Source organism: Megascapheus bottae, chromosome 2 (genome assembly GCF_031878675.1).
Source record: "Megascapheus bottae isolate mThoBot1 chromosome 2, mThoBot2.hap1, whole genome shotgun sequence".
In the NCBI taxonomy this organism is placed as follows: Eukaryota; Metazoa; Chordata; class Mammalia; order Rodentia; family Geomyidae; genus Megascapheus; species Megascapheus bottae.
In genome coordinates this window covers 92,504,603-92,530,170 of record NC_143510.1, presented here as the reverse complement: position 1 = coordinate 92,530,170, position 25,568 = coordinate 92,504,603, and the positions used below count along the sequence as shown (strand labels likewise).

The 25,568-nt window shown below is 53.0% G+C and overlaps 3 protein-coding genes and 2 long non-coding RNA genes across 7 annotated transcripts; 1 reads left to right on the top strand and 4 right to left on the bottom strand.

Moving 5' to 3' along the window:
* Positions 1–1,413: 1,413 nt before the first annotated feature.
* On the bottom strand, positions 1,414–2,592 carry LOC150067636 (uncharacterized). Its single transcript, XR_016539668.1, has 3 exons — positions 2,542–2,592; positions 2,234–2,329; positions 1,414–1,923 (listed from the first exon to the last, which is right to left on the bottom strand). It is a non-coding gene; the product is annotated as an uncharacterized LOC150067636 (long non-coding RNA).
* Positions 2,593–6,653: 4,061 nt separating this feature from the next.
* Positions 6,654–10,395, bottom strand: LOC150067635 (uncharacterized). 2 transcript variants are annotated; one of them, XR_016539665.1, is made up of 5 exons: positions 10,221–10,395; positions 9,356–9,708; positions 8,751–8,789; positions 8,072–8,106; positions 6,654–6,771 (listed from the first exon to the last, which is right to left on the bottom strand). It is a non-coding gene; the product is annotated as an uncharacterized LOC150067635 (long non-coding RNA). The 2 variants fall into 2 exon arrangements; XR_016539667.1 differs by having other exon boundaries at positions 9,365–9,708.
* A 407-nt stretch (positions 10,396–10,802) lies between these two features.
* Positions 10,803–15,821, top strand: Ndufa6 (NADH:ubiquinone oxidoreductase subunit A6). The gene is made up of 3 exons (XM_090328834.1): positions 10,803–10,977; positions 13,631–13,746; positions 15,616–15,821. Exons 1-3 carry the CDS (start codon positions 10,836–10,838, stop codon positions 15,745–15,747), a joined length of 390 nt encoding a protein of 129 aa, XP_090184960.1. The 5' UTR covers positions 10,803–10,835; the 3' UTR covers positions 15,748–15,821.
* Positions 15,822–16,880: 1,059 nt separating this feature from the next.
* On the bottom strand, positions 16,881–19,859 carry Smdt1 (single-pass membrane protein with aspartate rich tail 1). Its single transcript, XM_090328833.1, has 3 exons — positions 19,611–19,859; positions 18,084–18,224; positions 16,881–17,098 (listed from the first exon to the last, which is right to left on the bottom strand). The coding sequence occupies exons 1-2, from the start codon at positions 19,794–19,796 to the stop codon at positions 18,087–18,089; spliced, it is 324 nt and encodes a 107-aa protein (XP_090184959.1). The 5' UTR covers positions 19,797–19,859; the 3' UTR covers positions 16,881–17,098; positions 18,084–18,086.
* Positions 19,860–20,705: 846 nt separating this feature from the next.
* On the bottom strand, positions 20,706–24,220 carry Pheta2 (PH domain containing endocytic trafficking adaptor 2). 2 transcript variants are annotated; one of them, XM_090358221.1, is made up of 2 exons: positions 24,052–24,220; positions 20,706–22,186 (listed from the first exon to the last, which is right to left on the bottom strand). In XM_090358221.1, the coding sequence occupies exon 2, from the start codon at positions 22,171–22,173 to the stop codon at positions 21,394–21,396; it is 780 nt and encodes a 259-aa protein (XP_090214347.1). In that variant the 5' UTR covers positions 22,174–22,186; positions 24,052–24,220; the 3' UTR covers positions 20,706–21,393. The 2 variants fall into 2 exon arrangements, with proteins under 2 accessions (XP_090214347.1, XP_090214337.1); XM_090358211.1 differs by lacking the exon at positions 24,052–24,220 and adding an exon at positions 23,447–23,541.
* Positions 24,221–25,568: the final 1,348 nt, after the last annotated feature.

Here is a 25,568-nt window from a genome sequence, read left to right as displayed (position 1 = left end):
TTGGCTAGGCAGGGCCTCTTCCACTCAAGCTATGTCCCAGCCCCAACTTCTTACATGAGAATCCAAAGTAGATATGTCAGGCAGCCAGGCGGTGGGCCAGGAGCCAAAACCCTCCCTGGCAAGGCCTGATGGGAGCCAAGAGGGAGCCCCCTGCTGAGCCCTCCAGCCACCAGAGACAAGACTGGTGGGCTGCCCTCACCCAGCAGGCAAGCCCATGTTTGGTCCCCTGTGTGCTGAGAAGATTCCTCTCTGGCCAGGCTGGGGCTGGAGGCTGGAGGGGTCAAGGCTCCATGCCTACTCTCAAGTACAATGGCCCAGAAGTTGTCCAGGGGCAGAAAATGGAGACCAGTAGGCTGGGGGCCCTAGAAAGGCCTTGACCCAGTACTGTGATGAGGACACAGCTAGTGATGGTGTGGCCAAGAATGAAAAAGAAAGGGAGAGCACCCCTATGTTTTCTCTGTCGTGATACGGGGTGAACCTCAGCATCTGTTTCCCCGTCTATGTAGACAAAATCACAGCAGATTCCCACCAGCTCCTGTTGTTCTGCTCTGATTTCTGAGGCTGTGAGTCTGGCTGACCCAGATACCCAATCAGGGCAAGTCTAGGGATGGATGAGGCGGGCCCTCATTTAATGACACACAACAGAGAAACAGCTAAGTCCAGGTGGACTGTGGTAAGCCAAATGGGCAAGCAGGCCTGGGAATGAGGAAGCAAGTCCAGCCCATCAAATGGGCCCGCTGGGAGGCAGGCATGAAAGCTGAGCTATCAAGCACTTCCTGCCTGAGAAATCTGCAGTGTGGTCTGGAATAGAGGCAGCCAGGCAATAGGGTCCACAAAAAGAGAGCTGGCCAATCCCCAAAGTCCCCACTGACTCCATCAAAGCCTTTCCCCTACCCCATGTCAGCACAGCACAGCCCTGGCCCCCTCCCCGCCTCCCTGCCCTGGGTCTCTCCTGCACAGCAACCTAATAAACTCTTGCTTTCTCTTCTTCTCCCGGCTTGGGAACACGACTGTGCCAGCCTTTGTGCCTAAACTCTCCACACAACAGCTGCCCTGCTCTTGTCCCTCTCTGTCTCCATTCCACAAAGGCTGATGGGAGCAGCATCTGAGGAACTCCCGAGTCTCCTGTGCCTTTAGGAAATGGGCTGGGCTGGAGACTTGGCCATTCAGAGCAGGAGGCTGAGCTGAGTCTGCAGAGGCCTGCAGCCTTCCCATTAGGATCCTGCATCTCCTCAGGGCCCAAGGACAGGGGCTCTGCAGGTCCCAGCAGTCCTGCCTGCTCCCTGGCCCTGTGTCTGAGGTGTGGGCACTGCAGGGCATTCACCAGCCAGAGCCCAGGGCTGGCAGGCGTGTGCAGGTGGCTGCAGGTCCCACCCAGGTCTCCTTAGGCCCCTGAAAGGAGGCGCTGGGCTGTGGAAGCAGCAACTAGAGGATTTATTGCATCCTTTGTCATTCACGGTTCTTCATCTTGGGGTTGTCAGAGGCTGGGAACCAACTCAGCCAGAATTTTCTCCAAAGCGTGGCTCCCCAGCTCCCAGACCTCTCCTCCTTCAGTATCTTCTCGTCAGAATCTTCTAAGACACACAAAACAGTTGGCCCGTGTATCCCCTATGCAGAGTAACCCCCCCCCACACACACACATGCCAGGAGCCACTGTGAGAATGGTTGCTAGGCAACTAGCTTGGGGATGTGGCCTCCGTTCGGACAAGCCAAGGGGGAGTGAGCCAAGGCAGGCTCCCCAGGAAGGCCCTGGAACTGGGCTAGGTTTTCTCCCCCTCCTCCCCAGGTCAAGAAGGTTTGCTGGGTCTGGACTGTGCATTGATGCTGTAGGTAAGATGTGGAGAACGGTGTCCTGCTACAACACGGTCGGATATCCATCTTACCAGGTGGATATACCGCAACTTCCTCCTTGGTTTTCTTTTCCTGGGGCGGAAGAAGGGGAGCACAGTGGTGGGATTCCATTCTATACAGAGGAGGAAACTAGGCCTTGCTCCACTAGCCTTCATGAGCCCCACTCGCTCTTCTCCCTGCTCTCCAAAGAACTTCTTACTCTACTGAGATGGTGGCATGGTCTGGTGGCCTGAGGGTGATCCAGCTTCCCCTGTGCCGCCCCCCCCCCACTTCTTATCCCACTGCCTCCCCATCCTGCAGGGCCCCTGGCTGCTGGAGGATCCACGCTGGGGACGGTCGCTGAGACTGCCACCTTTTCCTCCTCCCTTCCCGGGAACCTCACCTGCCCTTCCTCCTGAGCTGAAGCACCTGTTTCCTCTTGCAGGGCAGTATCATTTTGTCCTCCTGCTTCCTTGTGGGTTGGGGGCCGTGGGGAAGCCTGAAGAGGGGCAGACAGGGGGCAGCAAGGCCCTCAGAGCCTCAGAGTTCCTCCCGTCCACACACTTGGGCCATTGCAGACCTTTGCTGTGCTTCCCTGTTTAGCTGGGCTGTGGCACAGTTTCCCCAAGCGCCATTTGCCATGGCCGCGGGGACTCCCAGAGTCCCTCCCAGGAAAAATCTCCAGCCTGGTCTTCCAGGGGCCTGGCTTACCCTGAAGACTTGCTTCTTCTCACTCGAGTTTTTGCCTCTGCAGGAGAGAAGAAGTGACACACGGTGTGGAGTCGCTGGGACGCTTGTCTCCCAGATGCAGCCACCCCACACCCTCTCCTGCCCACACCACCTGAGCAGACGCCGGGTAGCACTTGTCCAGCCCCCACACTGGCCTCACCGTCTCCCCCACCAGCTGCAGAACAAGGAGAGACAGAAGTTGCGCTCAGATTTCCTGCCCCTGCCCTCCCCTGCCCTCCCCTGCAGTCCCAGATGATGGACAGGCATCACGAAAATAGCCTTAAAAGGGAGCTCTACTGGGGCCGGGAGTTTGGCCTAGTGGTAGAGTGCTTGCCTAGCATGCATGAAGAGCCAGGTTTGATTTCTCAGCACCACATGCATAGAAAAAAGCCAGGAATGGTGCTGAGGCTCAAGTGGTAGAGCTCTAGCCTTGAGAAAGTCAAAGGACAGTGCTCAGGCCCTAAGCTCAAGCCCAGGATTGGTCAAAAAAAAAAAGAGAAAATAGGCGCTTAATTGAAATGTTTTGGTTTTGGTGTTTAATAGTTTCAGGGGGCAAATTCTCTATGACTTAAGCCATTCCTAGCTCTTTTTCAAGGCTAGCGGGCTAAGAGTTTAAGGCACAACTCCAGGTTATCAAGTGATTAATTGGAGATTTTTTTTTTTTTTTTTTTTTTGCCAGTCCTGGGCTTGGGCTCAGGGCCTGAGCACTGTCCTTGGACTTTCTCAAGGCTAGAGCTCTACCACTTGAGCCTCAGCACCACTTTCGGCTTTTTTCTATGTATATGGTACCGAGGAATCGAACCTGGGCCTCCGTGCATGCTAGGCAAGCACTCTACCACTAGGCCAAACTCTCGGCCCCTTGGAGATATGTTTTATAGCGTTTCTGCCGTGGGTGCCTTTGAACTCTGATCCTCAGAGCTCAGCTTCCTGAGTAGGATTACAGTCTTCAGAAAGATAAAAACATTCGTGAAACAAGAAGAGGATCTAAAACACTGTTCAAACTACTACCACTAAATCCTTGAAAAGGAAAAATCTAATCATGGGAATGGAAAGTGACCCCCCCAGAAGAGAGTGGAAGGAATGCTTTCCAGAAGATAAGTGATGAGGGCATCTCATCACTACCTCATGGATGCTTCTTAGTGAGTGGTCTGGTGGCAGGTGGCAGGTGGGAATGCAGTATAGAAAATAAGGTCCGTGGGAGTCCACTGGGGTTGCTGGGAGTTTACTGAACCACAGCCTCCCGTGACAGCTGGGACTCCTGTGCTGGAAAGTTCCCTAGGCCAATGGAGGAGGCAAAGGGGACACCAGGGGTGCAGCTAGCAGAAGCAAAGGAAGGAAAGCCCACAATGCCATTTGAACAATTAAAAACAAAGTGTACATGGAAGAAAGCAGGAACCCAGAAAACCTTCCTACCACAAAAGTATAAATGTGTGGGGGGGGGATATGTGGAGACAACCAAGCCCCTCTTAGCACTCAACAAATGAGGAAGCAGGGCAGGGAGTCATGCATTAGGGAACAAATTGCTTGCTGCCACTACTGGGATTTGCTCACCCACCAGACACGTGGCCTTACAAGACTGTCACAGCAGCCTCCTTTCTGCCGCACTGCTCTCTCCTGTCACTGTGTACGGGGAGTGTGTTTCACATGTATTGTGTACATTTACCCAAACTCATAGGCTGTACAACAAAAGAATGAATTTTACTCTGTGAAATACAGACTTGAATTGAAAAGAAACGAACAGACGGAGCCCCACCGCGTGTTGGAGGAAGCTGGAAGGACACCGTGAAGCTGGGTGCTGGTACTCACTGTAACCCTGGCCACTCGGGAGGCTGATAGCTGAGGCTAGAGGTACAAAGCCAGCGCAGGCAGGAAAGTCAGTGAAACTCCTGTCCAATGAATCCCAGAAAAACGCAGAAGTGACGCACTGGCTCAGGGGACAGTGAGCTAGCCTCGAGCAAGCAGCTCGGGATGCTGCACCTAAACTCTTTTATTCAAGGCTAGCATTCTACCACGTTGAGCCGCAGCCCCACTCCCAGCTATCTAATGATTAACTAGAGAATTTGGTGGTTTCTGCCTGGGCTAGCCTCAGACTATGATCCTCAGGTCGCAGCCTCCTCAGTTGCTAGGAGAACAGGTGTGAGCCCCCAGTGCCAGGCCAAATAACTTGGTTTCTTGGTCAGTTATGGGGCTTGAATTCATGGCCTGGTGCTGTCCCTGAGCTGTTTTGCTCAAGGCTACCACTTTGAACCACAGTGCTACTTCCAGTTTCTGAGGAGTTAATTGGAAATGAGAGTCTCACTGGGACTTTTCTGCCTGGGCTGGCTTCAAGCTGCAATCCTCAGATCTCAACTTCTTGAGCAGCAAAGATAATAGGTGTAAACTACAGTGCCTGGCTAGAAGTTATTATTATTTTTTTTTCTGGTTAGGGGGCTTGAACTCTGGCCCTGGGCGCTGTCCCTGAGCTCTTCAGCTCAAGGCTACCACCCTGCCCTTGAGCCACAGCCCCACTTCCTCTTTTCTAGTGGTTCATTGGAGATAAGAATCTCATGGACTTCAGTGGCTGGACTTTGAATCACGATCATTAGATGTCAGCCTCCTGAATAGCTAGGATTACAGGCATGAGCCACCGAGCCAGCTGGCTAGAACTTCTTAGAAATTTGGTTTTTAAAAAGAAGGTCGGGGCCCGGGAGTTTGGCCTAGCGGTTAAAGTGCTTGCCTAGCATGCACAAGGACCCGGGTTCGATTCCTCAGTATCCCACATACACAACCAAGCCGGAAGTGGCAGAGACGAGACACAACCAAGCCGGAAGTGCCAGAGACGAGACTGCAACAAGCGACAGGGAGCGAAAGCAAGCAAGCGGAGCCCAACCGAGTGGTGGCCAGAGCGAGCGGGGCCGGAGCGAGCGGGGCCAGAAAGAGAAGGGGGCCAAAAAAAAAAAAAAAAAAAAAAAAGAAGGTCAAGGGGGCCAGGAGTTTGGCCTAGTGGTAGAGTGCTTGCCTAGCATCCACGAAGACCCGGGTTTGATTCCTCGGTACCACATACACAGCAAAAGGCTGGAAGTGGTGCTGAGGCTCAAGTGGTAGAGCTCTGGCCTTGAGAAAGTTCAAGGACAATGCTCAGACCCTGAGCCCAAGCCCAGGACTGGCAAAAAAAAAAAAAGATCAAGGACTGTGCCCAGGCCTGGGGTGGGGGCAGTAAATCTCCAACTCTCCCAATCTCCCAGTACAGAAATTCATTGGAATGGAAGATTATGGGGAAAATAATCCAGTATAGGAAATTTGTCCCTCTTAAATTTGGAGTCATCATCAAAGGCCACAAGAAAGGTGGGAAGATGGAAAGATTCCTATCCAGGTTATAGAAATCGAGAGGGAGGAAATATGGGGCACAAGGAAATAAAGTCTAAGTTGAACTTAGTGAACTCCGAGGCATTTCTAAGTGAGAGCGTTCTTTATAATGTCTGAATAGGCGCTCCCAATACCACCCCAGGGCTCTCCAGTGTTGCTAGACAGCAAATGAGACCCCATTTTCTTACAAGCACAGGACCGGCAGCAGAGCCTCTGGGTCTCTGCCCTGGCACACAGGGCGCTGCAGGCCTGGTCCCTTCCCTCTGACCCCATCTCCTCATCTGTGGAGTGGCCGTGCTGGGTTGTTGGGGGCTTTAGCACCTGCTCCCCAAAATGTCACCCCGTGCCTCCCAACCTCCAATTGTGCTCTGAATTAGGAGCTTCTGGCACATGTGTGGGACCTGGGCTCTGCCAGCCCCAACGGATCACTACTTCCCCATTCCCCTGTGAACACACAGGCACAATCCAACCACTCAGCAGGTGCACGGGGACAGGAGCCAGCTGTGCCTGTATGTTTGGTCTGGGCCGCTGCCATAGACAGCGAGCCCATGCTGGGAGTGGGGGTGGGCAGGAACCATGACAAGGCCAGGGAGGGAGCAGCTCTGCTCAGACACCAGAGAAACGTGATTCTACCACAGCTTCACTTTCACACTTCTTCTTGGTATATGCATAGGTGGTTGGAGATGATTGATGGATAGACAGACAGACAGACAGACAGATAGATAGTAGCGTAATTCTTACTCAAGTGAAGTTGGCCCATCCTCCAGGCCCTAGCTGCCAAGAACTCTACCTGTGCTGATTTCTCAGCAGTCCCGTAGTCAGGCACCATCTTCTCCACAGATTTCTGGAAATAGTAGTATCCTGCTCCTGCAGGTTGAGGAGAAAGACTGGAATGGGATGGCATTTTTTCCTTGTTCAGTAATGGGAGTATGGACCTGAAGCTCTCAACTTTGAGCCATGGCCTCTAGTCCTGTGCTTTCCAGTGTCAGTATTTACAATACACAAGAAATTACAGCCGTTTTACCCCCCTTGAACCTTGTAAAACAGATATTGCTAGTTATCTATTAGCATACACCTATAATCTCAGTACTCAGGGGCTGTGGGAGGAAGAGTGCAAATTTGAGTCCAGCCTGGGCTGCACTGTGAGAATCTGACTCCAAATCTAGTCAAAGGCAGGTGCTGGTGGCTCGTGCCTGCAATCCTAGTTATTCAGGAGACTTGGATCTGATGATTATGATCTGAGGTCACCCCAGGCAGCAAAGTCCATGAGACTCTCTTTTTTTAGTCAGGGGCTTGAACTCAGGACCTGGGCACTGTCCTTGAGCTTTCTCAAGATTAGCACTCCACCAGTTGAGCCACAACACCACTCCCAGCTTTTTCTATGTATGTGGTACCAAGGGATCTAACCTGGATCTTCATACATGCTAGACAAGCACTAGGCTAGCATACATGAAGACCCACGTTAGATCCCTTGATACCATATACATAGAAAAAACTGGCAGCAGTGCTGCAACTCAAATGGCAGAGAAATGGCATTGAGAAAGCCCTAGGACAGCACTCAAGCCTTGAGTTCAAGCCCCAGGACTGGCAAAAAAAAAAAAAAGAAAGAAACATAATTCTTCTAAAGGTATGCAAGCAAATATTTCTGTCCTAGGGTGTTGTGTGGCTGTGTGATCTCTGTCCTCATGTGTTGTCTTGTTGTGTGTCCTCTGCCCTGGAGTGTTGTGTGGTTGTGTGAACTCTAAGGCATTAGTGGTTATGTGTTGTTTTGTGACCTCTGCCCTGGGGTATTATGTGGTGGTGTTACCTCTGCCCTGAGGTTGTGGGATCTCCATCCTGGGTATTGTGTGGTTGTGCGATCCCCATCCTAAGGCATTAGCAGCTGCACGATCTCTAGGGCATTACTGGTTGTGTAGGCTTTGCTTGATTTGTGTTTTAGGGATACAGCAGTGTCGACTTTAGACTGAAAGGTGGATTCAAATCCCCAGGTCCCTCTGAGAGGGAAGAAAGGACCTGTGGCCACCTGGGCTTTGAGCAATGGCAGCCAGGCCTGTGGCATTCACTCCTATGGCAGGCTTTGGACAGTGGGATCCCAGGCGAGCTGGAGACTGGTTAAGGGCTCAGGTGCCCAGGCCCTGCCATCCCCTTCGCATCTCTCTGCCCTTACCTGCAAGAATAAAGATGTGCACCAGGTACAAGGACCTGTGGAGGCAGGAGGAGAAGGCGCCATGAGCAGGCGGCCACACCACCTGTGGCTCTCAGCAGCGAAAACTGGCTTTTCTCCTCTTCTGGGCCTTGAACCTCCTCCCCTGGTTTTCCAGGTCCAGTGACTGTGGCTGAGCAGATCTCAGGGCCCCGGGGCTTGGGCGGAGCCCTGCTACCTGCCCAGCCTGGAGAGCACAGCTCACCCCAGGCTCCTCCCCACCCTCCTCCTGCAGTGATTTCCATGGGTGGGTCATGCTGAGAGGACAAGCCCTACAGGAGAGCTGGCGGCCAAACTCTGGCCTTCACTGGACTGGCACAGTCCTCACTTGCTTGTGGATTCGCCCTTTCTCCCCACAGCTCCCCACAGCCCTGCCTTCCTGCTCAGTCCTGCTTGTCCTAGCCACAGAGTGGCCCAGCCAGGACAGTGGCTCCCTGCTTACACACACACACACACACACACACACACACACACACACACACACACACACACAGAGGCCTGTCCCACCTTGAGGACTCTGCTGCTCACACAGTTCCTTCCCCTCCCCCAATTCCCAGACACCTCATAATCTTAGGCCCAAGCAGGGGATCCCCATCTTTGCCCGCTAGGGGCACAGGGTTGGGGTCCAAATAATAAAAGTTACCTCTCTCTCTGGCAGCAGAATCCCAACACCATTTTCAGTCTAGGAAGACAAAAGGGGCAGTGGTCACCATGTCCTGAAAGCCTGGACTCCAGCGCCTCCTGCTGGTGTGTCTGGGTGGGGAAGGCCCAGAACCTTCCCCATGGGGCCCAGCGGGGCATGGCTGGCCAGTCCAGCTGTACATCAAACTCAGTAGGAGTTTGGAAAATTCTCTGCAGCTTCTCCCAAGATTTCAGTCCCCACTAGCCCCAATAAACCCTGTTTCCATGGCAGAGACAGGAAGGTAATCCCCAAAGAATGGTGGAAGGTACATGGGAAGAAAAAAAGAAGGCTCAGGGCTGTCAACAGTTGGCAGAAAATGTCCTTAGGTTAAGTGGCTAATTAAAATAGTAAATAGTAAGTAATACATATACATAGTAAATAAAAACTATCAACACTTTCAAGCATGTTTCAGGTTTAAGCACCATTTTAAAATGTCTTTGGAGATGAGCACATTGGTTCATGCCTAGAATCCTAGCTAGGCTGAATTCTAAGGATTGAGATTCAAAGCCAGTCCAGGCAAGAGAGTCTTTGAGGCTCTTCTCTCCAATTTACCACCAGCAGCTTACCAGACTCACCAACCTCGATTCTGTCTAGCGCTGTGCAGAGAATCCTTTGACCATGTCAGTGTCCACGCAGCTGTCAGGCTCCACAACCACGTCTGAGAAGCGTATTGGAGCCAGGCTCATGTAGGGGTTAGGCAGACAGGCCCTCCCATTTCAGGGATAGTGGCATCTGAGTGTGACATCATGTCTCAGGGGCTTTATGACAGGGAAGCCTCTCCATCCTTGGCCAGGGTGGCCTGGCAATTGCCTCAAGGTTGCGTTACATTTCACCACTCAGGACAGCCCCTTTATTCATTAATCCTTTCACTGAACTCAGCACCATGGATGCTGACTGAGCAGCACCAAGGGGCTAAACTCTGTAGAAACACAAAAGAATTAAAAACAGTATTGTCATGTAATACAAGAATCAGGAGTTAGAGATCAGAACTGTAGTTCAAGGCCAACCCAGCTAAAGCGAGTGACACCCCCCCCCCCCAATCTCAACAAATAAGCTAGGCATTGTGGCTCATGTCTATAACCCCAGCTATGAGAGAAGCATATTTCAAAAGATCTTCCAGACTCTAAAATATAAGACCAAAAAAGGTGAGAGGTTTGCCTCAAGTGATAACCTGCCTGTGCAAAAATCAATCAATCAATCAACACGGTCTAAGAACTTGTAAATAGCTGAGGATGTGGCTTCGTGGTGGGGTGCCTACCTAGCATGCACGAAGCCGTGGGTTCGATTCCTCAGGACTGCATACATGGAAAAGGCCAGAAGTGTGCTGAAGCTCCAGTCGAATGCTAGCCTTGAGCAAAAAGCTCAGGGACAGTGCTCAGGCCCGGAGTTCAAGCCGCAGGGCTGGCAAAACAAAACAAAATCAAAACCAACCTTGTAAATGATCATTCAACCAATGAGTCTGCGGGAAGGAAATGGCTGGACTCCAGGGTTCACAGCAGGCGGGGATCTGAGGAGCCTGGTTCAGGGACATCCTTGAGCCGCTCATCGACAATCAACCAGCGAAAGCCAGGCTGAAGGCGCGGCTCGGGTGGTGAAGGGCCGATCATGGTCTAGAAAGCAAGGGAGCAAGCGTGAGACCCGGAGCTCGCGCCGATGCACCCAGCTACTCAGGAGGCTGAGGGCGGGAAAGGAGGAGCGAGGCGCGACGGGTGGACGCGGGGGGGAGAAGGTCCACAACCTGAAGCAAATGCCCAGGCCCAGCGCCGGTCCGCGCGGCGGGTCAGCCCGCGGGGCCGGAGCGGCGGAGGACGGCCGCCCACCCGGGAGCGACGGTGCCCCCCCCCCCCCCCCCGCTCACTGCGGAGCATGCGCAGCCCGCGGGTCGCCCACGAGACCCAAGTGTCCAGCCAATGGGAGAGCTCGGTGTTGTACTCCCGCCCACCCATGACGCGAAGGGCGTGACCTTTCGTTTCGGCCAATGAGACAAGGCGCGCGCACGTCGGGGTGGGGGGCGCAGGAGGGAGTCGGGTTCTTTTTTAAAGCAAGATGGCGGCGCGCGGCCTCCGGCAGGCCGCCGCCGCGGCCGTCGGCTCCTCGGTGAAGCCCGTCTTCAGTCGGGACTTGAACGAGGCCAAACGGAGGGTGCGCGAGCTGTACCGCGCCTGGTACCGGGAGGTGCCGAACGCCGGTGAGGGGCAGCGGCAGACACGGGGCCGGAGGCGGCTGTCCACGGCCCAACGGCCGAGCGGAGGGCGCCGGGCGGGGTCCCGGGCGGGGTCCCGGGCGGGGTCCCGGGCGGGGTCGCTCGGTGACGCGGGTGGGTGGCGAGGCGGACGGCCGCGCCCGGCAGCCCCGAGCCGTTTCCAGACGCCGGCCCGGCCGCCGAGCGGAGCCGGGGAGGGCGCGGACGCGCCAAGGTCGTCCTCGAGTCCGCGGAGCCGGGGCTCCCGGCTGCGGGCCTGCCGCGGGCCCCGCTTGGCCTGTGCCTCGCCTTTTGTTTCTCTTTTTTCCTCTTTTTTGGTGGGTCATGGGGTTGAACTCGGCCTGGCGCTGTCCCCAGCTCTCCAGCTCAAGGCTGCCGCCCTACCCTGGCCAAGCCCCACTTCCCGTTTTCTAGGGGTTCACTGGAGATAAGAGTCTCGGGTCCTTCTGTGCCCGGGCTGGCTTTGAACCTCGAGCCTCAGATCTCAGCCTCCTGAGCAGCCGGGATCACAGGCGTGAGCCCCCCCTCCCCGCGTGCTTTTAAATTGTGCCCCAGTGCCGACTAGGACTGGAAACTCAACCCAACTGTGTAGAGCAGTGCGACTGGAAGGATGGCTGGTGAAGCATTTTCCTAGCGAGAGACCCTGAGCCCCAGCCCCAGTGTCCCCAGATGTTAGGGACTGTGTATGTCAGCGCTTCCACTTGATCATCATGGCTGGGATGTGTGCCTGAGGACACTTAGCTCTTTCCTGCCTGTGCGAGACAGCGGAACCTTCATAGTCCTCCAGACTCTTGCCTGTTGGGAACAGGCAAGCTGAGGAATCCGTGCCTGTTTCCTCATCTGTAAAATGGGCACATAATAGTCTTTGTAAAGTTACTGTATTTCATAGATACTGCACCCCAAATGACAAGGGCCTGGCATTTAGCTAACACTCGTTAATATTGGCTGTGTTGTATTGCTGTTATTAGTGCTTACAAGACTGACTTACAGGAGGCTCCCTGAAGAACCCAGTTCTTGGATGTATGTGAACTGTGCTACACGCAGTACCTGCCCTCCTCCTCTCCTTTTCCCTCCAGTGCTGGGGCTTGAATTCAGGACCTGGGCGCTGTCCCTGAGCTTCTTTTGCTCACAGCTAGCTTTCTACCACTTGACCCACATCTCTACTTCCTGCTTTTTCTGATAGAGCCATCTTCCCAGCCCCTCCTCCCCCCTTTGAAACAGTCATGCAGTCCTCTGCCTCCTGAGTGCTAGGGTTACAGTCTTATGCCACCACAATGACTCTCACACTGACCTTCTGAGAGACAGTTAATGATCAGAACTGAGTCCTATCTGGTGCTAAGAAAGTGGGAACTATGGAAGAAGCAGTGTTGAGCTGTGCAGGGGCTAGCAGGTAACAGATGTGAGGGGTGGAAACAGGAAGTGGGAGAGATTCATAGGCAAGACCCCAATGCTGGAGAAAAAAGAAAGTAGCTGGGCACAGTTACCTGGCTTCCCATCTATTCAGGAGGCTGACGAGGAGTATCCTGAGGTCTAGGCTGAGCAACTTGGCTGTATCCCATCTCAGAAAGTAAATAATGTTAACATTTTAAAAGCCTTAGTCAATGCTAGAAATGGATGTAAATGTTTTGTGTTAATCTCATGCAGTTTCCAAAGTAGCTCTGACACTTAGGTGTGTTTGTTTTCATTTCATCAATAAACTAAAGAAAATGACTTCTGTAACTTGTGAACAGGGATGGGAAGCAAAGGAAGGGGTAACACTGTACAAAAAGAGAAATGTGGGGCCAGGAGTTTGGCCTAGTGGTAGAGCGCTTGCCTAGCATGCACGAAGACCCGGGTTCGATTCTTCAGTACCACATACATAGAAAAAAGCTGGAAGTGGTGCTGAGGTTCAAGTGGTAGAACTCTAGCCTTGAGAAAATCCAAGGACAGTGCTCAGGCCCTGAGCTCAAGCCCAAGACTGGCAAAAAAAAAAAAAAAAAAGAGAAATGTGCTCATTACCAGACTTATGAACTGATATCTCTCATCTTAATACCAATAATATACTAAAAACAAGAACAAAACAATAGACTGATACATTGTTAACTTACACCAGACATAGATGATGGGACTGGGATTTGAACCCAGGTTGTTCAGACTATGCCGTCTTGGTATCTTTCAAATATAATGATCTGGCCAGTCACTGGTGGCTTATATCTGTAATCCTAGCTACTCAGGAGGCTGTGATCTTTATGGTTTGAAGCCAGCCTGGGATGAAAAATCTGTGAGACTTATTGCCAATAAACTACTCAGAAAAAGCCAGAAGTGTTGCTGTGGCTCAAGTAGTAGAGTGCTAGCCTTGAGCAAAAGGAGCTTAGGGACAGTGTTCAGGTCCTGAGTTCAAGCTCAGGATCAGCATAAAAATATATTTATACATATACATTAACATGTTTATATACATTAAATGGTCTCTTTCCTCAAACAAGATGCAAACTCGTTGAGCTTCCTCTAACACTTCACATCTTCAGGCACAGGGCTTAGGGTCGGGCTGTTGGTGTGTGGAACAAATAGACAACCTGTCTATGTTAATGGATATTTGTTGTCTTAGGTTTCTAAAAACATGCTTAAACCATGTAATTTATTACTCATGTGTTCTCTTTAGTGCAGTTATTCCAGCTAGACATCAGTGTGAAACAGGGGCGGAGTAAAGTCCGCGAGATGTTTATGAAGAATGCTCACGTCACAGACCCCAGAGTGGTCGATCTTCTGGTCATTAAGGTAACTGACCCTCCTTGACCACCTGGTCCCTGGTTTTTCAATCTTCCCAAGTAACTTCAGAGAAGTAGTTGGCGTCAGGAGTGTTGCCTAGTGTGCATGAAGCCCTGGGATCCATTCCTCAGTACCACATACACAGAAAAAGCTGGAAGTGGTGCTGTGGCTCAAATGGTAGAGTGCTAGCTTTGAGAAAGTTCAAAGACAGTGCCCAGGCCCTGAGTTCAAACCCCAGGGCTGGGGCTGGAGGCGGGGGAGGGATGGAGGGGTGATATTTGGGGGGGAAAAGCAAGAATAAGAATATTAATAACCCTTGGGCTGGGACTTTGACCTAGTGGTAGAGTGCCTGCCTAGCATGCACAAAGACCTGGGCTCGATTCCTTGGTACCACATACATAGCAAAAAGCTGGAAGTGGTGCTGAGGCTCAAGTGGTAGAGCTCTAGCCTTGAGAAAGTCCAAGGACAGTGCTCAGACTGTAAGCTTAAGCCCAAGACTGGCAAAAACAGAAACAAAACAAGAAAAGCCAAAAGTGGTGCTGTGGCTCAAGTGGTAGACCACTAGCCTTGAGAAAAGCCCAAGGACAGTGCTCAGGCCCTGAGCTCAATCCCCAGGACTAGCAAAAAAAAAAATGAAAGAGGGTGGGGCAAAGGAGCTAAATAGAGACTTACCAGAAGAAGTGAAAATGGCAAGTAATCATGTGAGGAAATGCTCCATCCCTCATCATAAAGGAAGTGCAAATCAAAACAAAGATTCCTCAAAAATACAAATGACAAATGCTAGTGGGGATGTGGAGAAAAAGAACTCTGTTGCACTGGTGGTGAAAATGTCACCTAGTATAACCATTATGGAAGGCAACTTGAAGATTCCTCAACAAACTAACCATAAGCTGCCCTATGATTCAGCCATACGACTCTGGGCATTTATCTGAACAGTTACAAGTCAGATAAAGTTAAGACACATGTACATCCATGTTCATTGCTGCACTCGTCACCACAGCCCAGATGCTCTACAATGGATGACTGGATCAAAGTGTGCATTATACTCATCAAGAAGAATGTTATTTGCAGGGAAATGGGTGGATCTGGATGGAAAAATTTTAAGTTAGGTTCATAAAGACAAAGGGCTCTCATGTGGAAGTTAGATATAAATTACAAGCATGAACACAAACACAGGACCATATGCATATATACACAAGTTGACTATGGTATATGCAGAGGAGGATTCCAATGGCATAACTCCTCCAGACAACTGACTTACTAGTTCAACAAAGTGAATACCAGGGAATAAATATGAATGGGGGAAAGGTGGATGAATATTGAAGAAATGAGCAGGAAGCTGGTGGCTCGCCTATAATCTTAGCTTCTCAGGAAGCTGAGATCTGAAGGTCTGGATTCAAAGCCAACCAGGCAGGAAAGTCCAAGAAACGCTTATCTCTATCAGCCAAAAGCCAGAAATGAGATGGGGCTGAAGTAGTAGAACACTAACCTTCAGCAAAGAGAAGCTCAAGATAGTGCCCAAGCCCTGAGAATTCAAGACCCGTGACTAGCACAAAAGGAGAAGAAAAAGGAACCCCGAATAAAGAAAGAAAAGTGGGCAAACAGTCATAATATTTTGTGTGTGGGTAGGGTTAAGGTAGAAAGAGTGCTGGAAGGGGTGACATTTATCATGAATTGCACTCATAAAGACAGGTTGAAGTGAAACTTCTTTGTACAACTACTTAAAGGAAGTTTAAAAGGAATCTGTGTCAGGGGCTGGGAATGTGGCTTAGTGGTAGAGTGCTTGCCTAAGCCCTGGGTTTGGTTATAAGTCTGTACCAGGCAGAAGAGTCCTGAGTGTGTTTTGTACCCCTTTGACCTGTCCCCTCTCTGTGACAGGGCAAGATGGAACTGCAGGAAACGATTAACGTGTGGAAACAGCGCACACATGTTATGCGGTTCTTCCATGAAACAGAAGCACCACAGCCAAAGGATTTCCTGTCCAAGTTCTATGTTGGCCACGACCCGTGACTCAGTGGAAAGATGCATGTGGATATTTAATTGTCTGAGAGTACAAATAAACTCATTATTTGATTGTCAGTACAGGAGAGAGCTCCTCTGGCAAACCATTTCTCTGCGGTCTCTCACTTTTTGCCTGAAAAAGTGAGATCTTGGCATATATACCAATTCTTTTTTATTTCTTGAAATGTATATTGGTTTTTTGGTTTTGTTTTGGTTTTTTTTTTCCAGTCCTGGGGCTTGAACTCAGGGCCTGGGCACTGTCCTTGGACACTTTTGCTCAAGGGTAGTGCTCTGCCACTTGAGCTACAGCACCGCTTCCAGCTTTTTCTGAGTATGTGGTACTAGGGAATCGAACCTAAGGGCTTCGTGCATGCTAGGCAAACACTACCACTAGGCTACGCGCCTGGCCCCCTACATTTGTGGGTTTTTTTTTTTTTTTTTGGTTGGTTTTGCAGGGAAGGGAGGACTAGGGTTTGAATTCAGGGACCTATTGCTTGTTCCTTAGCTTCCACGTAAGACTGGTATTATACCACTTGAGCCACAGCTCTGGTTCTGGCTTTTTAGTGGTGGATTAGAGATAGACTCATGGATTTTCTTTCCTAGGCTGGCCTTCAGCTATGATCCCCACACCTCAGCATCCCAAGCAGCTAGGATTATGGGCTAGACTGGCCTATATCGTTATGTATCATTAAACAGGAAGGAATAAGACCATCAGTTCAAACACTGTCACACTAAACGTCAGAGTGTATTGTTTCTGTTGTTTAGACAGAGTATCAGTGTAGGTGGCCTTGAACATAACAGTACTACTGCCTGTACCCTTCCAAGTGGTGGGATTACCAACATGCACTATCCCACCCTATGCACTACTCACAGTGGGAGCTTGGTGTCCAGGCACAGGAGAGCTGACAAGAGGGGCTGTTTCAATCAGTACTGCTTCTGCTAACAAAGGGAATGTTCCCTGAGTTCTGATTAAAATGGATGCTCAGAATCCTAGCCCCTCCACTTGGAACAAACACCTGTCCATCAAGTGAAGCTGACTTCCTACTCTAGGCAGGCTTCCAAGGCGCAGCTGTCCCGTGCATGGGCAGCAGAGACAAACTGCAGCAACTAGAGCCTGCTCAGATTGAGGAGCCACAGCCAGCTTTGAATCACACACAGCTGATGTTTATTATATGACTCATAATCCGACTGGGGTTTTGGTAGTGTGCTGTGGACAGTGTATCTCAGGAGAACTCTCCAGAGCCTCAGGAAGCAGGGCTGAGCTCTTTCCCAAACCCATAGTTGAGAGGGAAGGAGGGGGAGCTGAGACCATCACTATTTCTTCAGCAGTGCTTTCTCCTTTCTCTATTTTCTCCATGCCCTGTAAGAAAAGAAAGCAGCCATGAACTGGGCAACAGTACTTTGTCTGCATCCCAAAAGGATTTCACTGATTGGTTCTGCCAAACATGGAGAAGCAATGCTGAGTACCCTTCTCCGTACACTGAGCAGGCACACACCACGGTCAGGCACAGGGAGACAGACAAAAGGCACTTTCTCTGCCAGCAAAAAACTCAATCTGGTAGAATTGGTGTGATTGTGCACATTTAGGAATATAAGTGCTATAAACTTACAATCCTAACTACATAGAAGGATGAAACCTGAGGATCACAGTGCAATGCCAGCTGGGACAGACAAACCTAAGAGACTTATCTCCAGTTAGCTAGCCAAAGGCCAGATCTGGAGGTGTAGCTTAAGTAGTAGTGCGCTATCCATGGGTAAAAAAGCTAATCAATGGAAACAAACCATTAAGGAGCAGGGAAGCCTGAGCTCAAGTCCCAGTACTAACACAGAAGTAACAAGAGCAAAAAAAAAAAAGGGTTGAAGATGTGGCTCAAGTGGAAGAGTGCTTGTGTCGTGAGTGGAAAGCTCTGAATCCTGGGCCAGGTGCATGGCCTAGTGGTAAGAGTGCCCACCTAGCATGCATGAAGCTCTAGGTTCAATTCCGTGGTACCACATACACAAAGCCAGAAGTGGCACTGTGGCTCAAGTGGCAGAGTGCTAGCCTCCAGCAAAAAGTATCCAAGGACAGTACCCGGGCCCTGAGTTCAAACCTCAGGACTGGCTAAAAATAAAAAGCTGTAAGTCCACAAATACCTGTGTCTAAAAGAAAAAACTTACCAGGGAATCTGTAAATTAGTTGTTATTCTCATGTAACATAAGGAAAGTCCAAACATGACCACCACTTGGGTTGATCCCGTGAATCTTCTGCCCTTTATGTCCAAATGTTGCTATTAGGAGGTCCGCCTCTCTTGATCAGATGTGCCATCCCACTTCCTACGCCCGGCCAGTTGGGAGAAGAGTCTTACCTGTTAGTCATCATCATCATCATCCTCTGGGACAAAAATGTCATGTTCCTCAAGTAGAGCAGCAAAGTTCTTGCTTATGAGGGTTCCAACATACAGAAAGGGGATCACAATGGAGAACACACGAAGAAGACCAAAGGACATCTGCAGAAAGGTAGAATGGTGGCTGTGAGCTCTGGAGCCCACTCCGGCAGGGCCATGGACGTCCTGGCCTGCTCAGGGCATTTCCTCCAGTGGACCCCAAGAGCCATGGCAAGCCACTTGATTTTAAAATCCTTGGAAAAATTCAGAACAAGACAATTTGTTGTGGCCATCAAAATGGATGTGGTAAAGAAAGGCACTGCAGTCATCTAAAATGTCGCAGGTGAAACCTACAATCGGCAAAGCATTCAGGAGACTATAGTTGGCTCTACCAGAAGATACCTAAGTAAAACTGAATTACCAAAAAATATAGGGAAGGGATATTCTCTACAGTTCTTGAATAGGATCCCTACTGATTGAGAAATGTGATTTAAACTTTAGAGAGAGGTATGTTGAAATGTGGGCATGCCTTTATACTAAAGTGGACCGTTGAAATGTCAGTAAATCCTCATTCCCATTTCCTCTCATGCTTTCCTGGTGTTTTGTGCCTTTTTATAAGGCAAACTGCATCTCCTTATTGTGAATTCAGCATAGCTGAATTAGATTAGCTTTTTTTTTTAAAATCTACCATAGTAGCCCTGCAGTCAGAAAGCACGTCCATTTGAGATAAGCAAATATTCCCATTTTCCCTAGACACTAAGGTCCTGAGAAGTGACAGCAATCAGTAGAAGTAGAGGAAATAGTAGGTCTTGGTCAGGGTCGTCCAGCGGGAAACCTAACTCAGCTAGCCTGGTTTCACCACCCAGGCAAAAACAACAACAAAAAAGCTGTAATTCCTTGCACACTTCCCAGGATTGTGAGTCACACAGACCAAAGGCTAAATCTGGTTTATCATTTGTTTATTTTTTGGTCGTGAGGCCTGAACTCTGCTTGGGCGCTGTCCCTGAGCTCTTCAGCTCAAGGCGGTGCTCTACCACTTGAGCCACTCCCGGGTTCCTGGAGGTTTAATTGGAGATCAGAGTCCTACAGACCTTTGTGCCAGGGCTGCTTTGATCGCAGCCTCCTGAGCAGCTGCGGTGACAGCCTAAATCTCCTGTCCTACTTTCCCTTGACTTCCAAACGCTTTTCACAACTCATTGTTTCCATCTCACCAACTGTACTAGACGCAAAGCGAACGCATGTCTTCGCATGCATTCGAAGAGAAGGGAGCCCCACACCCATCACGACAAACTAGGGCAAAACACAATTCCTGCCCTTCCACGGCCTCGACGCCCCTTCTCCCACCTGCCGAGATTACAACCAATAGAGCCAAAAGGTTTCCTTGGCCCGCCTCCCTGTCTGAGCCGAGCCTACGATCGGTCTGTGCTCCTGTCGATCAGCATCGGCCACACGTACTCCGCACGCTGATTGGCTTCGACCCTTTCGCCCCGCCCCCAAGCCGACACTCACTTTCACAGGCTTGGGCAAAATGGCGCCGCTGCGGGTGGCGATGACTGACCTAGCCGGTACCAGCTTCGGACCCGATGTGCCTGGTACGACGGAGACGTCACCGCCATCCTTCCAGCTCCGCCCGCTCCGGAGGACCCCGGACCGGACAGAAGCCAAAGCCAGCCAGCGAGCCGTCCCGGACGCCATCTCCCAGCTCCGCCCCCTGTCCCCGCACCCGCACACCCTCCGTCGCGCCTCCCCAAGCCTCGCGAGAGGCTCGCCGGCGTCCACGAGGAGCCCGCCCCGCACTTGCGCAGTGCTTCCCCGCCCGGGCGGTGACGTCACGAGCGCCCCGCTGACGCCCACCCCTGGCGGGCGGGGCCTCGGTTCCGGAGTTCGGTGACTCCGAGTCCCACACCCACCTCCTGTGCGGGCGGTAGAAAGGGGCGTCAGGAGCCAAAACGAGGAAGAGTGGAAAAAATACTTTACTTAGTGTTTAAGTCCATGAAAAAGCACCAAGGTCTGGCCCGGCACCGAGAGTCGGCGGCCCGCAGGGCCTCCTCCTCCGGACCGGGCCTGGGGGCCAGGCAGGGGCCAGGCAGGCGTCTGTGCCTCAGCTGGCCCAGACTCGCTACGCAGGGACGCTACAGGGAGGCAATTTTGTGTTTGGGAAGGGGTGTCTCTGACCAGACCCTGCACCTCCCAACCCTCCCTCGACACTACACTCCTAAGGGGGATGGGTGGTCTGGGGTCCGGATCTGCAGACCCAGGATTTGTACCTTCCAGAGCCGAAAACAAGCCATCTGCACGAGGCTTCTTGGCAGGTCAGCTCTGGACAAGCAAGATTGTGACAGAGATCCTTCCCAGGCGGTTTCACGCAAAGTGTCAGGAGCAGGAACATTTTTGTATGGGAATCTAGCCAGAAGATAACACAGAGTGCCATGGCTGCGAGACAGGGCACAGGAAGGGCTTCTATTGACTTGGAAAAGCTACCAAGCCCACCGAGGGCATGGGTGGAGAGAGCAGCCAAGAAGAGCCCTACACACACACACACACACACACACACACACACACACACACACACACAAACAATCCTATCTATTGGGCAGCGGTGGCCCTCTCCACCAAAAGGCCCTACAAATTCAAAAAGGCCCTCTCACAAATTCAAGTTCCCTGACAATGTCAGACGTTCAAGCTTAGTTGCCAGACAGCTTCTGGGATTTAAATGCACACAGCTCTCCTGTGTTAGAAATTATGGTTGTAGAATCTCATGTGTAGGCCAAAGGTGGGGCAGGCCCATTTCCTTCATTTTAGAAAGACCCCAAGTAAGGGGCAATCTAGGACAGAGCCCAGAGACTTCAGGCTGCTGTGGGTGCTAAGTAAGTCACCTCCTCTGCAGGCATATGGAAAAGAGGAAATCTTGATCCCTTCAGGCATAAGGAAGGATCTGGAGTTTAGAGAAGGCCTCAAAAGCAACCTCAGAAATAAGTAGACTTTTAACTCCCAAAGAAAACTCAGCTGGGGAGCTAGTGGTTTATGCCTGTAATCCTAGCACCCAGGAAGCTGAGATCTGAGGATGGAGGTTCAAAGCCAGCTGGAGCAGAAAGTCTGTGAGACTCTTATCTCCAATTAAACCAAAAAGTAGAGCTGTTGCTGAAGTGGTACAGCAGCAGTCTTGTAGGGAAAAGCCAAGTAAGAGCTTGAAGCCCAAAGTTCAAGCTTTAGTACCAGTATGAAGAAAAAAGAAAGATGGGCTCCGGTGTCCTAACCAGCAGGACAGGGCCACAACTTGAAAAGTCCAGGTTCAGGGCCTGTCCTGTTGCTCATGTTCTGCCTGATTACCCTGCACCCTCTGCTGCCACCTCTGTCTCAGCTCCACAATCTCCTGGCCATACCAGCTGTGCAGAGTAGAGAAGCAGGAGGTCTCTGGAGACACGGGGCTCTGCCCTCTGCTTAGGAGGAAGCTGGCAGGGCCCTGCAACTCCCACTCTGCCAAATCCCGTCTTGCTGGCCGGTTGCCCACTTCTTCCAGGAAGCACCCAGGGTTGCAGTCCCTGGGGGGAAAATGGCCATTCTCCCGGGCTGGAAAGCAGCGATCAGGAGCCGGTGGCTTTCGGTGAGTGGCAATGACCTTCCAGGGTGTAGAGCGATGCAAGGCTAGGCTCTGGCGGGCATCCTGAAGCTGGCTCTCCAACTCTCGTACCACTAGACGCATGTAGCCAAAGCTGGCCCGGGACAAAGCCTTCACCCAGGCCTCCTGGGCTGCCTGCCCATCTGCTGCCAGCAGGTGTGGGCGCACTCCAGGGGCATCAAAGCGGATGGCAAAGGCAAACTCCTCAGGCACAGGAACCTCAGCCAACTCCACTGTGCAACCCTCCAGCACCACCAGGCTGAGTGGAGCCCGGCCCTCAGGACTCTCGAAGGAGAACAGCAAGTTGCCCTTGAGAACAAACCAGCATCGTCGGCCAGTGCCACTGGGAGTGGGTGAGGTTCCCGGACCCCCCCACGTGCGCAGGAAGCCAGTGTGGTCCGCTGGGGCATCGCTGAGTGCGTAGTGTGCCACACTCCTCTTGTTCAGCTTCATGATCTCACCAGAACTGCAAAATGGAGAAAAGTGGGGGCAGGTTAGAGAGAGAGGCAGCCGCTGGCAGGGAAGGGGCTGGCTCTGGAAGGACCTGGGCTGCCAGGCGGCTCCTCCTGGCTTGCTGTGACACACCCTGAAAAGGGATAGTTTCCACTGCCATTTCTCTAAAGGGATGCTGTCAGATCCATGCAGAAGTCTGGACATTTGAGACTCAGAGGGCAGGAATAGGGCCAGGAGTTTGGCCTAGTGGTAGAGTGCTTGCCTAGCATGCACGAAGACCTGGGTTCGATTCCTCGGTACCACATACATAGAAAAAAGCCAGAAGTGGTGCTGAGGCTCAAGTGGTAGAGTGCTAGCCTTGAGAAAGTCCAAGGACAGTGCTCAGGCCCTGAGCCCAAGCCCAGGACTGGCAAAAAAAAAAAAAAAAAAAGACAGGAATAATGATTAGCAGAAGAAAAGGTGGGGGCCAGTGATTATTCCTGGAACCCTAGATAGTTAGGAGGCTGAGACCTGAAGATGGAGGTTCAAAACCAGCCTCGGGGGCAGGAGCACGGCCTAGTGGTAGAGTGTTTGTCTAGCATGCACACCGATTCCTCAGCACCACATATACCAAAAGAGCCCGAAGTGGTGCTGTGGCTCAAGTGGTAGAACACTAGCCTTGAAAAAGCTCAAGGACAGTGCCCAGTCCCTGAGTTCAAGCCCTGGAACTGGAGGGGGGGAAAATGCATCTGTGGCTCAAATGGTAGCACACTAGCCTGGAGCTAAAGAGCTCAGGGACCGTGCCCAGGCCCCGAATTCAAGTCTCAGGATGGCAGATGTGCGTTGCACATGAACACAAGCCAAGAAGCGCATCTGACGGGGTGAAAGGCCAGCTGGAAGCGCCCGGGGCAGACAAGCGCGTGGCACCATCTAGGGTTCAGATGCCACGCGAGAGGCCGGGATCACCGCTGCTGACCGCCGGCGCCCAAGGGCCATCCGTGGGCTTCGTCCAAGTCCTCCTCTGGGGGCCAAGACCAGCTCCGCATGACCAGGGAGCGGCCCCGGGGAGCCTCGGCTACAAGGCCCTCAGCAGTCAGGAGAAGGGCGGCGCCCCGCGAGCCTACAGAGCCGGCCCGGGCGCGGGAGGTTCCTGCCCCGCCCCTGGGCCCAGGGACCCCTCGGCGGCCCCAGGAGCCCCCGCCCCGGCCCACGGTCTCCCCTCCCCGGACCCCGCTCCCTCCCGGGCCGGGCTGGGGCCGCGCCGTGGCGTTCCCTGAGGACCCGCTCCACTGACCAGCACGCCCGCGTCCGCGCCCTGCCCGGGCCCCTCCACCGCGTCTGGGGCTGCACCGGCCTGGTCGCCCGCGTCCCCCCAGAGCCCGCAGCTCCCCGAGGGAGGCCGGGGGGCGTCGGCGAGCCCGCCCGACAGAACAAAGCCCGGCCCGGGCGCGGCTACACACGCGGGGAGGAGACGGCGACCGGTCGGCAGCTGGGCAGCGAGCCCCCGGGGCGGGCGCAGGCCGGGCGCTGCCCGAGGACGCCCGGGGCCCGCGGTCCCCGGCCCGCGCGGCGCTTCCCGCCACGTCCCCGCGGCCACGCCCTCCCGGCTCCCCGCCGCCCGCCCGGCCCGCCCGCGCCTCCCCGGGCTCCCCGTCGCCCGCCCGGCCCGCCCGCTCAGCCCGCCCGGCCCGCCCGCTCAGCCCGCCCGCGCCTCCCCCGGCTCCCGGCCGCCCGCCCAGCCCGCCCAGCCCCCCGCCCGCCCGGGCTCACCTCCCGCCGTCCGCCCCGGACCCCGCGCCACCGCCCGGGCCGCAAGCGAGGCCGGCGGGAGCTGGGAGGAGACCTCGCCCGGGCGGGCGGCTCGAGTTCCCGCCCGGCCCCTCCCCGCCCGGCGCTCACCCGGCCCCGGGATCCACCCCACCAGCCGGGGAAACTGAGGCTGGGGGCTGCGTGGACCTGCCTGAGCCTCTGGACGAGTGCGTGGCAGGGCGGCCTCGAGCCGGGGCCTCGGCCCGGGGCTCCCCCGCCCCTCCGCTCCCCTCTCCAGGCCCGGCCCTCTTTCCCCGCTCCGGGCTCCGCGGCGGAGCTCCCGTGCTGGCCCAGCCCCGCCTGCTGTCTCACCGGGCCGGGGTCGCGGACCTCGGCCTCGGCTGGCCACCCGCTTCCGCTCGCGCCTCTCCAGCTGGCCCGCAGCTCCCTGCGGCCCCGGGCCCTGCCTGGAGGCGGCCGCCCGCAGGACCCACAAAGTCCGGTCCCAGAGGCCCCTGGACACCGGTGGGCCCGGCCGCTGAGCGTGGACGACTTGTGGCTTGTCACCTCATCGCCTTTGCAGTTCCTGCCACCCTGACGGGCCTCACTCCCACCTCTGCCCCAGCTGGGACCCCGGCTTCCTGCCCGCCCCCAGCTGCCAGACCTCCCCCCAGGTTTATTATAACGCTGACAGTCACAGCCCTACAGCCCACCGGTATTTTGGTTTGGTTTTTCTGTGTAAGAGACTCTTACTTGGCTTTTCTGCTCAAAGCTGGCTCTCTACCACTTGATCCACACCTCCACTTTCAGCTTTTTGGGGGTTAATGAGAGATAAGAATCTCACGGATTTGCCTACTCCAGCTGGCTTCAAACCTCCAAATTCACATACCAGCCTCTGAATAGCTAGAATAACAGGTGGGAGCCACCAGTGCTTGGCAAGCTTTATTGTGTCTCCTTCACTAAATGTAGTTAGTTAATAATATAAACTAGTAAATGCGATAGAAGGTAGTGATTATGCAGGTAAAAAGAACAATGCAAGAGAGGCTGATTGCTGTGTGGTTGGGAGATGTCAACTTTAATAGAATGGGCAAAGTGGACCTCATGGAGAAGGGACTGTTTGGCAAATACTTAAAAGTGATACTTTAGTCAGCTAAACCTAGATCTAGACGGTTCCAGGCAAAGGGAATAGCTAGTGTGAAGGCTCTGAGAGGCCTGTTGTTTCAGGAACCACAGGGAAGCCCGCAGGCTGGGAGTGGGGAAACGGTGGCCGCTTCCTAAATCTGAGAGCTGTAACTCCAGAGCAAGGGAGGGGTTTGCGAGAGGAGTAATCTGAACGGGGCTTTCAAGGATTCCTTGGCTACAGAGGAAAGAATAAATGCAAAAAGACAGATCAGTGAAGTAACTGCTGTAACAGTCCAGGTGACCAGGGGACGAGGTCTTGAGAGCAGTGAGAGGCAGCCTGAGTCCTGCAAATGTTAAAGGTAGAGAGGGATTCTGGGTGCTGGTGGTTCACCCCTGTGGATCTTAGCCACTTACACGGCTTCATACTTCTAAGCTAGCCAGGGTAGGAGAATCGGTGAGCTCTCATCTTCAAGGGGGACTTGGGACTTGTGGAGACACTGGAGGATGAGAAAAATGCGAGGGAGTGGCGTTACCTGGGAGGCTGC

Bases quoted from the DNA above. Each gene is read 5' to 3' on its own strand.
- Ndufa6 (XM_090328834.1), top strand. From the start codon at position 10,836: ATGGCGGCGCGCGGCCTCCGGCAGGCCGCCGCCGCGGCCGTCGGCTCC. The intron at 10,978-13,630 runs GTGAGGGGCAGC...TGTTCTCTTTAG, and splicing joins CCGGGAGGTGCCGAACGCCG to TGCAGTTATTCCAGCTAGAC. The intron at 13,747-15,615 runs GTAACTGACCCT...TCTCTGTGACAG, and splicing joins TCGATCTTCTGGTCATTAAG to GGCAAGATGGAACTGCAGGA.
- Smdt1 (XM_090328833.1), bottom strand. From the start codon at position 19,796: ATGGCGTCCGGGACGGCTCGCTGGCTGGCTTTGGCTTCTGTCCGGTCC. The intron at 18,225-19,610 runs GTGAGTGTCGGC...ACCTTTCTGCAG, and splicing joins TTTTGCCCAAGCCTGTGAAA to ATGTCCTTTGGTCTTCTTCG.
- Pheta2 (XM_090358221.1), bottom strand. From the start codon at position 22,173: ATGAAGCTGAACAAGAGGAGTGTGGCACACTACGCACTCAGCGATGCC.